Genomic DNA, 13,251 nt, shown 5'->3' with positions numbered 1-13,251 from the left:
GCTTGAGATTTTATCCTGCTGCCTCGAGATGTTGCATCGGTTGGATCTAGCTGGGTGCAAGTGTGGCTTAGAGATAGCAATGATGTCTGTCGCTGGGCAGTACGTGGTCGGGTGTTAGAGAAGGAGGTGACCGTCGGACTTATCTCGGGAATCTGTTTCAAGATCTCAGATTGCTTGGCAGCGCCATCAACAGCATAAAGCTGAAGTAATGTAAGAAGCTCAAAAGAACAGTGATCCGAGCGACCCTGAGGCTGAATGTTTGGCAACTGAAAGAGAAGACAGCCCCGGGGTTCGCGGATCCCGGCTTCGGCTGGGGCTCAGCTTCAGCCCGAGCTGGCTGGAGCTAGACTGGAGCCCAGCCTGGAGAACCTTCGCGCCTTCCTGATCTGCCTTTTTGACCTGGAAGGTCTACCGTCCCGGCGGGTCCCATCTGGCTCTCCGAGTACGAACTTCCGAGAAAGGCAGGAGCGATGGACTGCAGGTGAGGTGCTTGATTGGGGTGCTCCTACTCCCGCACCAGCTAACTTGGCCGTATGGGCCTAGACTGAGTGGGCGATGGGGATGGGGGTGGAGGCTAGTCGTCTACGGTAGGACCGTCAGGCCCTGAAAAGTTCTTCACATTAATTTCATCGCCCGGTATGCTATTGTGTGGGATTAATCAGTACGTTCAACGTATGGTATAGCTTAATTGTGCGGGGAATGTAATGTAACTGGGTACAGTGCTGAAGCTGCCTCACTCCCGTCCTGCCCGAATTTAGTATGTAGGTAAAAATCTTATCACTGATATATACAGCCGCTATGTCTCTCCTACCATGAGCCAACCAGTAGGAGAATAGTAATGGCTACGAAAGTACCGTGTCCACTGCTCAGCCCTTGCAACATGCTCGCCCGATTCTCACCATAGTTACTGCATCTCAGAGCCTCATACTCTCCCTTTGCCGCATTATCCGTAGTCTCATTGAGAGTCCTGAGGAAGGAGTCGCAGTCGATTCCTGCAGTTGAACCTACGCTAATTCTACTAAAGTTCTGTAGGTTGGGGAGTGAGACGCTGCAGTGGACAGATCTGCTGTTAGCACTGCAATTGTTGCTTGTTTATGCATTTGGGAGGAGAGGCTGAGATGAAAAGAAGCGGTTGTACCTTGTTATAGCGCCGCTCATGGTGATTTCGCTTGCTGAGGTTATGGGGAGGTCGATGTCGATGGGATCATCTGGAGCGATCGCGATGTAGGTGATATTGCGTAAGACCGGTAGTGAGAGACTATATTTGAATGAGTTTATGAGCATCCATAGGTGCGCAGGGCAGAGCGGGCCATGGTGCGGGAGTAGGGACGCACGATGAAAAGTTACCCGCAAAGAAGCCTAAACGCCCGAGATCTTTGAGCTTGGGAAGACTAATAGGAGGCTGTGATTGCCCCCATACGTCCACTCTTAGAGTGCCCGAACGACCATCTTTATCGTCAATAGTAGCAAGCTCGGGTGCTTCAAAACTGCACTGGCAAGTTAGCGGGTTTGGTTTGCGTACTTTGATTCTGGATTGGGACTATTGCTTTGTATTGAGGCAAATCTATCCTAACTGACCTTGATAGCTTCCCTGCTACCTCGAAGTCGTGGACTCTCGAGAGAGCCGGGAATGAAATAGTCATAGTGGTATTCACCGAGTCCTCGTCTAGACAGTGCTTCGCGTTACAGACCAGGAGACGGCCACGCACTGACTTTAGCACAGGAAACGATACCCTAATAGTAGCCAAACGTCAGCAAATGATCACGACGGAGGCATTGAATTAAAAAAAACCTTTCAATGTCGCCCCAAAAACCCAAACCCGAGGCATTCTGCAACGACGGGAACTCGACGTCCACTAAACCCCCTATCTCGTCGACATGCAAAGTCCCTGCCTGCTTGAGCTCTGGAAACGATAATTTCGTCAACGAGCGGGCACGAAAGGCGGAAAGTCCGTCCGGAAACGTGACGAGGTCGGGAAACTCTAGCGTCGAAAGACGGGTAGCTGAGCTCTCTATCGACTTTGTAATGTTCGTTACGTTGCGCAGAACAAAGGGCCCTGTATAATTACTCGAGACCCGTATTCTGGCGTCGATCACTGTGCAGTTCTGCGCGAGAAAATCTAATTGATCCTGCGAGCCGATGTCGTAGCTGAGCGAACCGACCTCGCTGGAGTTGCCGGTGCATAGTTGAGCTAAGGCTAGGACTGGCAGCGTAACTAGGCCCAAGGCCAGGGAGAACAAGCGTGATAGGATACTGGGAGCCATACTAGGCGAGGCTGATGATCATGACTTGATTGGGGCGGGACATGGCCTGGATATAAGGCTCTTGACGGGCCAACGCTAGGGCCACAGGGGAATCTCCGATAGTCGCTGAAGTTGCAAAGGGCTTCAGGGCGAGCGCTGGGAATGACCTCTTTTGGCTTAGGGTTAGGTATAATTGGTGGGTTGAACGACTGCCAAGGAGTGTGGTTGCAGCGCTTAAACAAGAACAAACCAGGGATTGAGCTGGTTGGCTCGACGAGAAAGATTGTTTTCTTGGCAGGCCCGGTATCCCTGGCGGCGTCTTGGCTGTCTATGTGTAGAGTGAAGAGAGATAGCCTAAGGAACGGTGCCTTGGCCTTTGGGAGATTCTCCATCCTCTCACACCAAACACCATGCCGCGATCCATCGCACCTTCCAAGTTGGGTTGCGCATTCTCGTCACGAGGAAGGAAGGTACGAACTACGGAGCTAGTCACAGCTTACGACCGAGAATGTTCGAAAAACTTCAAGTGATATCATATAATTCTTCTTGAGCTCCCCAGGTATATTTCTATTCAATACGCCAACTTTCCAGCCAGCCGCTGAACCTGCTCAGTCTCGATAGGGTCTTCAAACGGCCTGTCCCTTGCCCCAATATCCTCTTTTCCAAGCCGCGGGGGCACTTTGTCCTGAGGGAACAGGTTGTCGTGAGGCCAGTGGGTAGTTCCCATGCGCTGATCGAAGAACTCGCCCTTTTGACGGAGGATGTCTGGCTCGGCGAACGCAGCAGGGGTGTAACAGGCATCTTGAAGTTTTATTAGCAGAGGGTTCATGAGAGCACGCAAGAGTGATGACTTACAAACAATGGCTCGTAGGTTCTGCGACGTGGGAACACAGTTGTAGTGCATAGTCCTCGAATCCCACAGAATCACGTCGCCAGGATCAGCGCATACTTTGTGAATCTCGCATCCTCTGTCGGTGAACCACTTGACTTCCTCGTCGTCGAAGCCGAACCAGTCTGCCGGACCCCAAGTCTTACGCCCGACGACTTCGGGATGTGTCTCGAAAAACTCCGGCATCAACTTTGTCGACCCCTTCAGCACGAGAAGACCGCCGTCGTCTGGGCCGTTAGGGGCGAAGTTAAGGATACCCTGGACGCATTGCATTCCCTTGCGCATGGGGCTTTGGTCGACGTGAGGCCAGGGCTCGGTAGGCTGGAATGGCTTTCCTGTCGGAAGGGTGAAGTTCATGCCGTCGAATGAAACGAGGAGCTTGTCGGTTCCCCACAGCTTGGAGAATGTCTCGATTACTCCAGGCTCTCTGCTCGGAGTAAGTAAAGGGCCAAGTGCACTGGTGAAGACACTTACGTGCGCGCCTCCCAGATGAACTTCTCATGCTGGACTCGGTATCCGTGATACATTCCCCCCTTCATATGCGTCGGCAGGTGTTCGGCCGTCCATTTCGACTGGTCGTTCTTGTCAAATCCGTATGGGAACTTTCCGACCCATTCAAACATCTTGTCGATGTAGTAGTCGCATCGCTTCTTGGGAATCACATTTTTGACAACGACGAAGCCATCGCGGAAGAGGTCGTCTCGCCAGTCCCCATGGATTTTGGAGGTGTCGACTGTGTGGTCTTCCGATACTGAGTGAGGCATTATAAACAGGCAGGCTTATTGATGGTGTCTTGTACGACAAGTTTTGCCGGCGATTCAACCTCCTTATATAGCATCTTTTGGGAGAGGGGTTGCCACCTACACCCTCAAGCCTCACTCCATCTCACCCCGCAAGTCAGTCTAGCAGACTCTCGATATCCACTGGAGATGATTGGGCCATTCCCTGAACTCGCGCGAAACTCGCGCGAGATTCCTGCAACTGTTCTCCAACAACTTTAGCGTCACTGATAACGATGGTTATCTCGGTATACTCCAACAGTCCCTGTCGAGTCGGACCTCCGCAGTATATAAAGGAACATCTAGGGCAATCTATATGTTTTGGATCTGCTGCAAAACCCCAATGACCCGCCAAATAAGCAGCCCACGATGCCAGAACAAATCAGCACTCTTCGTTTCGACAAATGGTGGAAGGACCTAGGCCTTCGGAAGTTAATCTTCTGGCAGTCGACTATCCTAATCTCTCAGATGACAACCGGGTACGATGAAAGTGTCGTGGGCAGTTTGCAGTCGATGCAGCCATGGATAACCGGTCGGTGATCCGTCCGAACTGAACAGCGACCGCAGATGCTTAACTTCTACTAGATATGGGAGACCCGGACCCTTCCAAAATTGGATTGATTACCTGCATCTTATTTGTCGGTGCTTTTGCGGGTTCACTTGTCGCGTCTCCAGCGGTGGATTATTTCGGGAGAAGGGTGGGAATGCTCATAGGTGCAACTGCGACTCTGGCCGGAGCCATCATACAGACTGCGGCCCCAAATTCAAACACCTTTATCGGTGGCCGATTCGTGATCGGGTTTGGTATAGCTTTTACTTGCGTCTCTGGTCCATCGCTGTTGTTTGAACTGGCCCATCCGGCGATGCGAGGCACTATCACCCATACGGTCAGCATCTCCATCTCAGAAAAAAGTCACGGAGGCTGACTTCAGCAGTTCAATGTTTTGTGGTATGTTGGGTCAATCATCGCAGCATGGACAACTTTCGGAACAGGTCATATGATGAGTAGCTGGTCCTGGCGCATCCCCTCGCTCATTCAAGCCATTCCAGCCTTTTTGGTAGTTGCAGCTGTTCTCCTAGGGCTTCCAGAATCACCGAGGTGGTTATGTTCCCAAGGGAGAAATGATGAAGCGAGAGAGCTAATTGCCAGATACCACAGCAATGGGGACGCGATGTCTTGGATAGTGAAGCAAGAAATGGATGAAATCCAGGTTACGCTCGAAGCAGAGAGGCTCGCCAAAACCAAAGGCCAGTCAAGCTGGGGAATTATTTTTCGCTCGCGTGGAAATCGAAAACGACTTCTCATCGTCATGACGGTGGCCTTGCTCACTCTATGGAATGGGCAGGGTGTAATCTCCTACTATTTCAGCCCTATCCTTTCTAGTATTGGAATCACCTCGACGACCCAACAAACCGGCATCAACGGCGGCCTTCAGATCTGGAATTTGTTGAGCTCTATTGCCGGTGTTTTATTAGCTGACCGTGTCGGGAGACGCAATCTCTGGCTAGGCTCTTTCATCGGGATGATCTGCGCCAATGTCCCTCTTACTATATCATCAGCGATGTATACGGATCATGGGTCCAAGGCAGGCGGGTACACCGCAGTCGTCTTCCTCTTCCTCTACAATGCGGCGTTCAACGCAGCTAATAACCCGCTGCTCTACTCATACCCTACAGAAATCTTGACCTTTCCGATTCGCGCAAAGGGTCTGAGCGTTCAGGTTGCTACGTCGCAGGCTGCATTGACGGTCAATCAATATGTGAACCCGATCGCACTCGACAAGATCGGATACTACTATTAAATCTTCTATCTGGGCATGCTTATTCTTGGGGTAGGTTGTCTCCCAATCCCGGACGCTATGCGCACACTAACAACTTTCAGACCGTTATTATATACTTCACCTTCCCAGAGACTAAGGATAAAACCGAAGCTGAACTTGCTGCGCTTTTCGAAGACAATAGTACCTCAGTGACGCTCGACAGCGTGGAACTAGGCTACGACGCTCGTGGGACTGGTTCTGAGAAGGATGTTGTCGTTCAAGCGACGCCTGCAAGGTCCAACGATCAGTGACTTGCTAGCTAGTAGATATCCAAGCGCAAGTACATGCAAGAAAATTTCATACTAGCATCCTCTTCAAAAAAGGAAGGCACGGCGGCCGTACCTTCCTTGTGTTGATAGCGTAGTTGGAAGCAGGTCGCTCCTTCCTAATCGGAGTCCATTCCTTCCTTGAATGCGCTTCCTACGTGGTTTTCGGAAGGAGCGACCCTCGCACCTTCCTTGCAAAATAGTGATTACAAATCAGTTATACTGCATTGACGAGGAAGGCACATTTGTCCAGTCGCTCCTTCCCCATGTTGGCCGTAGGTTCTCCCTACCTTATCTCCGTCTTGTCCCCGCTGTTGGAGGTTGGAGACTGATAACAACCCCGATAAGATCCAACTTCCACCTGTTCTATTCTAACTTCCTTATCTTTCCTCTGCTATTACACATGAGCTCAAGAACCCATCAGTATAGAGCAAGCCAGAGGGCCCCTAAGGCTTGCGCTCAGTGTGCACGTCGCCGAGTCAAATGCGATAAGCGCATTCCTTGTCGGACGTGCATATCCAGGGGATTGGAGTCGACATGTGCTAGGGAGGTTGTCTTTGTGCAAGGGAGGCTTACTAGGTACTTAAAGCCCTTAGTTCCTCCTTTGTAACTCGAAGTTCTGACAGTTTGGTAGTGCGAAGTCAACTGTCTCCACACCAACCCTTCTAGAGTTGGAGCAGGAGAATGAACAGCTGAGGGCTGAGTTGGAAAAGCCGAGGACAGGAACTGCAGTTTTGCCTCCAAGCCCGAGGACACCGACTTCCCGATCAGAGACTGATTGCTTGCTGCGTACACCTGAGGTCTATGAGGATCGAATCCACCTTCCACATGGGGAGACGATACATCCCCCGACTGTACGTAGCCGCTCGGATATTCATCTTCCGAGTCGTGGGTGCAGCGATGTTTTACTTCGGCATGGGTTTATATGGACGGCTTGGATCCATTTTGCGGTGCATGAGGGCAGCTTCGTATCGGAGCATGAGGCTGCCTGGGAGAGTGGCAGGATCATAAACAATGACCCGCTATGGTTGGCTATTTACTTTGCTTTTATTGCGGTAAGCAGCTGGTATTGCTGTAACGGACCGAGCTGATCATGCGGTGCAGATGAGCTTGATGTTCATGACGGATGATGAAGCAAAAAAAGCAGGTCTTCCTGAAGGTATTCCACTGCGCCCAACATGCAACTTATCACTGATCTGGATAGCTAGCACCTCCGACCTCGTCCGAAACTGGTACGATACAGCCTATTTCTTCCTCAACGAAGCCGACTTCCTCCGGAACTACAATCTCAAGACCGTCCAAGCCATTGCCATCCTCCTTGGTCTAGGAAAGAGTGTAGGCGACTTCGACTCGCAGCCATTACTCCAATCAACTGGGATCAGAATCGGGCAGATCATCGGAATGAACCGCGAGCCACCGCTGGTATCAGAAAGTCGTATTGTACAAGAGATAAGCCGACGAACGTGGTGGACTTTGGTTATCTGTGAATGGCTTTCTGTTCCGCCCCGGCCTCCATGCATTCAGGAGGCTGATTTTGAGGTCAATCTGCCGTTGGACCTGTCAGATGCGGAGCTTTCAACCCCTGATATAGCGGGAATCGAACTTCAGTCTCGTCCTCGGCCCGTACAATATCATCTTGCCATGATAGCAATAGCGAAGGCAGTATACCGATTTCAGTACCGGCTGGCAAGGCTTGATGGCAAAGGCACGAGAGCCCTGGAGAACATAGTCCTTACAGCGGACGAAGATCTAGCAACTATCATATTGGATCTCCCCTCCCATCTCGCGGAAGCTCCAGCACCTATAGATCACATTCATGACGACAGGGCCATGCTCAAAGACAATGAATGCCCACCGTGGGTCTCATTGCAATGGCGAAGCCTAACTCTGACTCTACTAACATACCGAATGCGCGTGAACCGCGTTCTGCAGCATCGATGGCGCCGTTACCAGTCTCCAGAAGACGATACACTTCTTGCGCGCTCAAAGGTCATTTGCATTGAGTCGGCCATCACAATCATCACCCTGGTCAATCAGTACAAGAGCGCCCTTGCGCGGCATCGTCCATGGTAAGCTAACCTTGCTTTCAGAACTGTGCCTTTTCCTGTTCACCTGGCCAGGTAGTCTGATTCTAACAGCACTTTCTACAACAGGGCGATGACCTTTTATGTCTTCTCCGCTGCAATGACGCTTGCTCTCGAGGCGCATGAACTTCCTGAACCGGAGTCGACAGAGTATCTCGACAATATCAAGCTCTGTTTGTCTTTCCTGGAGTTCCTGCGAGACCACAATGCGCTTGCAGGGAGAGCCATCACTGTACTTACAGAGTTCCTGGATGACAGTGATTCATGATCATTAGCCAAATGAGATCATATTAGCCACAATTTAGCCAGATATGAAAAGAATAAAAGAGCAGAGTCATCCAGACGCCGATACTAACATAATATACACAACATATCATACACCTCCATAACAACGCCCTACTTCTCCTCCCCCTCCCTCTTACCCTCCCTCCGATCCCTCCCATCCTTCCCCTCCTTCTCCCCCCAACTCCAAACATCCCAAATATGCTCCTTGATCAAATCCCCATACCCCTTCCCCTCACTCAACGCCTTCCTCTCCTCCTCAAGCCGTCGCTCCATCCACCCCTTCTCCTCACCCCCCATCCAAACCCTATTCACAACCCCCTTCTCCGCACTCTTCTTCCTCCCTTCTTGCTCCCGAACCCTCCTCATCTCCTCACTATCCTCGCCATACTCCTCCCTAATAATCCGTTCCCGATCTTCCTTTAGGCGCTTCTGAACCTCCATCGCTCGTTCCGAGGGGAGGGTCCAGCTTCCTTTCTTCTTGTCCTCCCCCGTCTCCTTGTTATGCACCCCGACCTTCTCGCGCTCAAGCTTCCCCTGGATCCGATCCATTATACTCCGCCCACTCTTTTCATATGTAACGTGGTTCGCGGAGACCGCGAATGCGCCGCCGAGGGCGAGGGTGAGGTAGTCTAGTTTTCGGGGTGGGAGGGCGATCAATATGGGACTGGCGACGAGGAATGTGTATGCTGTGTAAGTTTTGAATTTTTGAAAGTCGGCGTTTCTGTTTGGGATTTGGGGATTCGGTTGTTGGGGGGTTGGTTGGGACATTTTGGGCGTGGTTTGGTTTGCGATGGTCGCGATGCGTTGGTCGGGTTTGTGAGTGATGCGCGATGATAGAGGGCGCCGCCTGGCAAAAGAGCAGTCGTTGCTGTTGTTGGGTTTGGTGATGCTCCTCAAGCTCGAAGCAGGTAATGTCCCGGTGTGCGATGGCTGTGGCCTTGATCATGCGACTGCAAGCTTGGTATCTTGGTCGAAGCGGAGGCAGGTAACTTTTTTCGATCGGCGAAGCGCGGAGAGAGATGTGAAGGCCTGAGGCAGAAAGGAAAGGCGGCTTCTCACGTGATAGCTTCTTTCCTGATCGGGACGGTACATCTAGAGGCCTGCTGGTGGACTCAGAGCTGTAAGATACGTTTAGGGCGATTGTGGGATTGAACCTGAAGATAATTCGACTCTGAGATGGGTAGAGGAGGAGGCTTTCTTCACTTGAGTACAACCTAGGGTTAGTATACTTGTCCTCTCTCTGCTGGAGGCATGTATATATATATCTATAGCTGCTACGGGAACACGGGAAATGTGAGAGCAGTCATTCTTCAGCCGACAGAGGCTAGGCTACCATGGGGAAACGAGAGATGAAGGGGTGTTGTTGTTAAACAAGGCTCTGCGCCTAGTCAGCTGATCTGCAGCTGCGCCAATAAGGCTGAGTTCGAAAACAGTTAAATACCTGCCTTCACCCCGCCACATTTGACTCATAATCACTTCTCTAGCACGTTCCAATGTCTGGCGTCGAGATTGCTCTTGGGGTGATGGGCGCTGCGGATGTCTGTTATAGGTACGACGATCCAGTTCCAGAAAGTGCGCTGCGCTAACAGCGACCAGGTATGGACGCAGCCTCATCGAGACATACAAGGCCATCCAAATCGCCGATACAGACTTCCAGGAAAAATCTCTTATTGTCGAGGCAATATGGACCAAAATATCGATCCAGCTGGACGAGCTAAAACGGGTTTGGGAATTGCTGGACCCGAGATACCAACGCTTGCAAGAAAGCATTCTCCCAGCGCTGACGCGCAAACTGGAAAGCGCAACGCTGCATCTGAGTAAGCTCGAGACAAAGTACAACAAGAATGACAAGCTTCTTGGAAGCTTTCGATCTCGGTCTAAATACGTGATTGCCGTGAAGAGCAGCCTGCAGACCTCCATTGGTGAGCTGCGAGACTGGCAAGGATTGTTCGACACGAGCTGGTACGCGACCACCGTAACGTTAAGCGCTAATGTTATGAAACGCGAGCTTAACGGGGGTCATACTGTTTCCGCTACACTGTCCACATCGGCGCGTATCCGCGAAACACTGAGAGAGAACGCCGAACACAGGAAGGTGTTCCTCGACCCGGAGCCGTTGGTCACCGCGCGCCGCTCAGCTATTCGCTTCTCGTCTGCGCAGCTGGTGCATGACCTCAGTGACAGCTTACCAGCCTGTGTCATTGACCATGTGGAATGTCCACCGGAGACAGACGTAAATACATTGACCAAAGACGTGCGGATCCTTGCATCTCGACTTCGAAATGTCAATCCCCTGGAATTCCACCTTCTCAAATGCTTTGGCGTCGTCAAGACTCGCGAAGCTGGAAATAAAAACACCAAGTCATTCAACTTTATATTCACTATTCCCAAAGACTTGTCAGACCCATTGAGTCTTCGAGAGCACATCCGCTCCCTCCTCCCAGCCTACTCTCTGACAGACAAACTTCGCTTAGCGAAACAACTGGCAATCTCGGTCAGTTTCGTGCATACGCTTGGCTTCGTCCACAAGAACATTCGACCCGAAAGTATTCTCATTCTAAACGATAGCACGTCAGGGCCATCGCTTTTCCTAGTCGGATTCAAGTCCTTCCGCATGGCAGACGGGAAGACATTACGACGAGGGGATACCGACTGGGAAACGAACCTATACCGACATCCAACCCGCCAATGGCTGCCAGAAGCAGACTACGTGATGCAGCACGATATATACAGTCTCGGAGTGTGTTTGCTGGAGATTGGCTTGGGCGAGTCGTTTGTAAATTATGAAGACGATGGGGCATTATCCTCAAGTCCGATTTCAGATCATTTTGCCGACCTTAGAAGTGCTGGTTCTGTGAAGAACCGCCTTGTTGCCTTGGCGGAGGAATTCCTACCGAGGAAAATGGGGAACATGTATACCCAGGTTGTCCTCAACTGTCTTACGTGCACGGACGAAGACAACGAAGACTTTGGAGATGAAAGTGAATTCGTCGGCGACGATGGCACGCTTATTGGTGTTGCCTATATTGAGAAGGTATGGTTCCTTACCCCGACTTTCGATCAAGCTTGCTGACCAACTAGATCCTGTTACAATTGAACACAATATCTATGTGATTTGATGATATAACGAGTAACGAGATGGTTTGCTACATAGACTTGTGAGAATTTATTAGATTGAGTACAGAGCCATCAATATCATATTTTGAATGCCTTTTTTATAGGTGACAATATCATATTAGACGTGAACCAGAACTCGATCTATGCGAAACAGAGCAGGAAACAAAGCGGCATAACAAAGAACAAGAAAATGCAAAGTCCAACGCAGACCAGCACATCCATCATAACTCCTGTGAAATGAATCCAGCCATCATCCGTCCAGTCCAATCATTCATGTAAGCTACGCAGGGCAGGGAAGCCCAATCCACCAGGTCCAAACAAAGCCCTACCACAATCTCAGAAAGCCAACTCAACTCAACCAAACTCCCCCCTAACCGATTCACAAAGGCCAAACCACCGCCCCAACCGCCGCCAAAAGCGCAACCGTAACACCAGGCCTCAACATCCCCGCCGCATCCTCATCATCATCATCATCATCAAAAATATCATCCACACCATCCGAGATATCATCACCAAGATCACTAACGCCATTTTGAATCTCATCTAGGAAGCCGTCATCATCATCGTCATTATCATTGTTGTCATTGTCATCATCATCCCAAGAACAATTATCGCCGTCGTCGCAGCAGCCCCAGACGCCGTTATCTTCCATGCATGTTTCGTCTGAGGGGCAACCGCCTGAGACGTCGGAGGGGCAGCAGTCGAAGTCTTCGTTTACGCAGGCGTTGCCGCACCGTTTTTGATCTGAGGCGCAGACTTCGTTGTCTTGCGGCGAGCGGGTGAGGAGGAGGGCGGATGTTTCGAGGGACTTTAGAGGGCTGGGTCCGCGCTTGAGGAGATCGTTGGAGGTTGCGGATGCGGATGCGGATGTTAGGGCTAGAGGGAGGAGGGCGAGGGTAAGTTTTGTAAGATGCATGATGGTGGTTTGTTTGGTTGGTTGTCGTTGTAGTATAGATCAATGGAATATTGTGGAGCAAGTGATATAGAGTGTTTTGAGTGTCAATGCGATTGCAGTGAAGAGTGATGTTGATGCTGAATAGAACATTCACAAGAAGCGGCATGAGACTCTTATATACCCCCTCCCAAGACCCCAAAATATAAACTTCATTTCAGCTATGTTCATCGTCCCATATCCAACCTCCGCTGAACAGGTAGAGCCCGCCGAGCCAAGCATCCTCCAAGCCGCATCGCAACAAAACGCGAGCGGCCCATTCCTATCAAAACAGGCAAATCCAGCGCCGTACCATGCAATCTGGTTCAATGTCAAGAGCGGCAGTGCAGCGCCCAAAAGCCACAGACCAAGCCATGCTGCCAGGCGACGATGCCAAGCGCGCTGATCATATTCCTGCCCAATAGGAGAGGGTGCGTTCTCGTATAGCTTCCTTGTCAAAAGTGATCGGCGTCCCGCGCTAAACTGTGTTTGGGGGGTTGGCGCGCTGTGACGATTTCACCCGAGCTCCTTGGGTTTGAGCTGGGGGCCGGCGGCGCTGATATCATCTTTTGGTGCGGTTGTCGGTGGGATCCGACAGCTGGTATAAGGCTGAGTTGGGCTGATGAGCGTAGTTCGCAGGACATGTGAGATTTTAATCTAGGATTCAGGGACTGTGCAACTAACCTTGCGACTGACGAGTGACGTCTGCTAAGCCTGAGAATGCGGAGAAAATTGAGGTAACCTGGTGCTGCCTGTCTATACTTAGGACAGGGTCTACCAGGGCGTTGACTTTACTGCCATATCGTCAGGAAGCCGAAATAATAGAGCTTCTGTGA

General features: G+C 51.0%; 8 protein-coding genes across 8 annotated transcripts; 3 read left to right on the top strand and 5 right to left on the bottom strand.

Moving 5' to 3' along the window:
- Positions 1-771: 771 nt before the first annotated feature.
- BDV14DRAFT_167771 (uncharacterized protein) lies at positions 772-2,271 on the bottom strand. The gene is made up of 5 exons (XM_073767741.1): positions 1,793-2,271; positions 1,579-1,734; positions 1,335-1,487; positions 1,139-1,258; positions 772-1,048 (listed from the first exon to the last, which is right to left on the bottom strand). Exons 1-5 carry the CDS (start codon positions 2,263-2,265, stop codon positions 808-810), a joined length of 1,143 nt encoding a protein of 380 aa, XP_073631291.1. The 5' UTR covers positions 2,266-2,271; the 3' UTR covers positions 772-807.
- A 544-nt stretch (positions 2,272-2,815) lies between these two features.
- BDV14DRAFT_212044 (uncharacterized protein) lies at positions 2,816-3,897 on the bottom strand (the record flags this gene model as incomplete). The annotated part of the gene is made up of 3 exons (XM_073776224.1): positions 2,816-3,045; positions 3,100-3,560; positions 3,608-3,897. The coding sequence occupies 3 exons, from the start codon at positions 3,895-3,897 to the stop codon at positions 2,816-2,818; spliced, it is 981 nt and encodes a 326-aa protein (XP_073631290.1).
- A 384-nt stretch (positions 3,898-4,281) lies between these two features.
- Positions 4,282-5,714, top strand: BDV14DRAFT_212043 (general substrate transporter; the record flags this gene model as incomplete). The annotated part of the gene is made up of 3 exons (XM_073776223.1): positions 4,282-4,444; positions 4,498-4,799; positions 4,848-5,714. 3 exons carry the CDS (start codon positions 4,282-4,284, stop codon positions 5,712-5,714), a joined length of 1,332 nt encoding a protein of 443 aa, XP_073631289.1.
- Positions 5,715-7,102: 1,388 nt separating this feature from the next.
- BDV14DRAFT_197109 (fungal specific transcription factor domain-containing protein) lies at positions 7,103-8,350 on the top strand (the record flags this gene model as incomplete). The annotated part of the gene is made up of 3 exons (XM_073772596.1): positions 7,103-7,157; positions 7,203-8,067; positions 8,137-8,350. The coding sequence occupies 3 exons, from the start codon at positions 7,103-7,105 to the stop codon at positions 8,348-8,350; spliced, it is 1,134 nt and encodes a 377-aa protein (XP_073631288.1).
- A 128-nt stretch (positions 8,351-8,478) lies between these two features.
- Positions 8,479-9,135, bottom strand: BDV14DRAFT_197108 (uncharacterized protein; the record flags this gene model as incomplete). The annotated part of the gene is made up of 1 exon (XM_073772595.1): positions 8,479-9,135. One exon carries the CDS (start codon positions 9,133-9,135, stop codon positions 8,479-8,481), a length of 657 nt encoding a protein of 218 aa, XP_073631287.1.
- A 691-nt stretch (positions 9,136-9,826) lies between these two features.
- Positions 9,827-10,341, bottom strand: BDV14DRAFT_167766 (uncharacterized protein). Its single transcript, XM_073767740.1, has 2 exons — positions 9,964-10,341; positions 9,827-9,916 (listed from the first exon to the last, which is right to left on the bottom strand). Exons 1-2 carry the CDS (start codon positions 10,285-10,287, stop codon positions 9,911-9,913), a joined length of 330 nt encoding a protein of 109 aa, XP_073631286.1. The 5' UTR covers positions 10,288-10,341; the 3' UTR covers positions 9,827-9,910.
- BDV14DRAFT_167764 (uncharacterized protein) lies at positions 10,342-11,777 on the top strand. The gene is made up of 2 exons (XM_073767739.1): positions 10,342-11,401; positions 11,449-11,777. The coding sequence occupies exons 1-2, from the start codon at positions 10,364-10,366 to the stop codon at positions 11,479-11,481; spliced, it is 1,071 nt and encodes a 356-aa protein (XP_073631285.1). The 5' UTR covers positions 10,342-10,363; the 3' UTR covers positions 11,482-11,777.
- A 1-nt stretch (position 11,778) lies between these two features.
- BDV14DRAFT_152790 (uncharacterized protein) lies at positions 11,779-12,499 on the bottom strand. The gene has a single exon (XM_073766603.1). The coding sequence runs from the start codon at positions 12,398-12,400 to the stop codon at positions 11,864-11,866; it is 537 nt and encodes a 178-aa protein (XP_073631284.1). The 5' UTR covers positions 12,401-12,499; the 3' UTR covers positions 11,779-11,863.
- Between the last annotated feature and the right edge of the window lie 752 nt (positions 12,500-13,251).

The sequence above is a fragment of the Aspergillus stella-maris genome (genome assembly GCF_047715825.1).
Source record: "Aspergillus stella-maris strain CBS 113639 unplaced genomic scaffold BDV14scaffold_9, whole genome shotgun sequence".
NCBI lineage: Eukaryota > Fungi > Ascomycota > Eurotiomycetes > Eurotiales > Aspergillaceae > Aspergillus > Aspergillus stella-maris.
The sequence above is the reverse complement of the archived record's forward strand: the minus strand, read 5'-3'. Positions and strand labels throughout refer to the sequence as shown.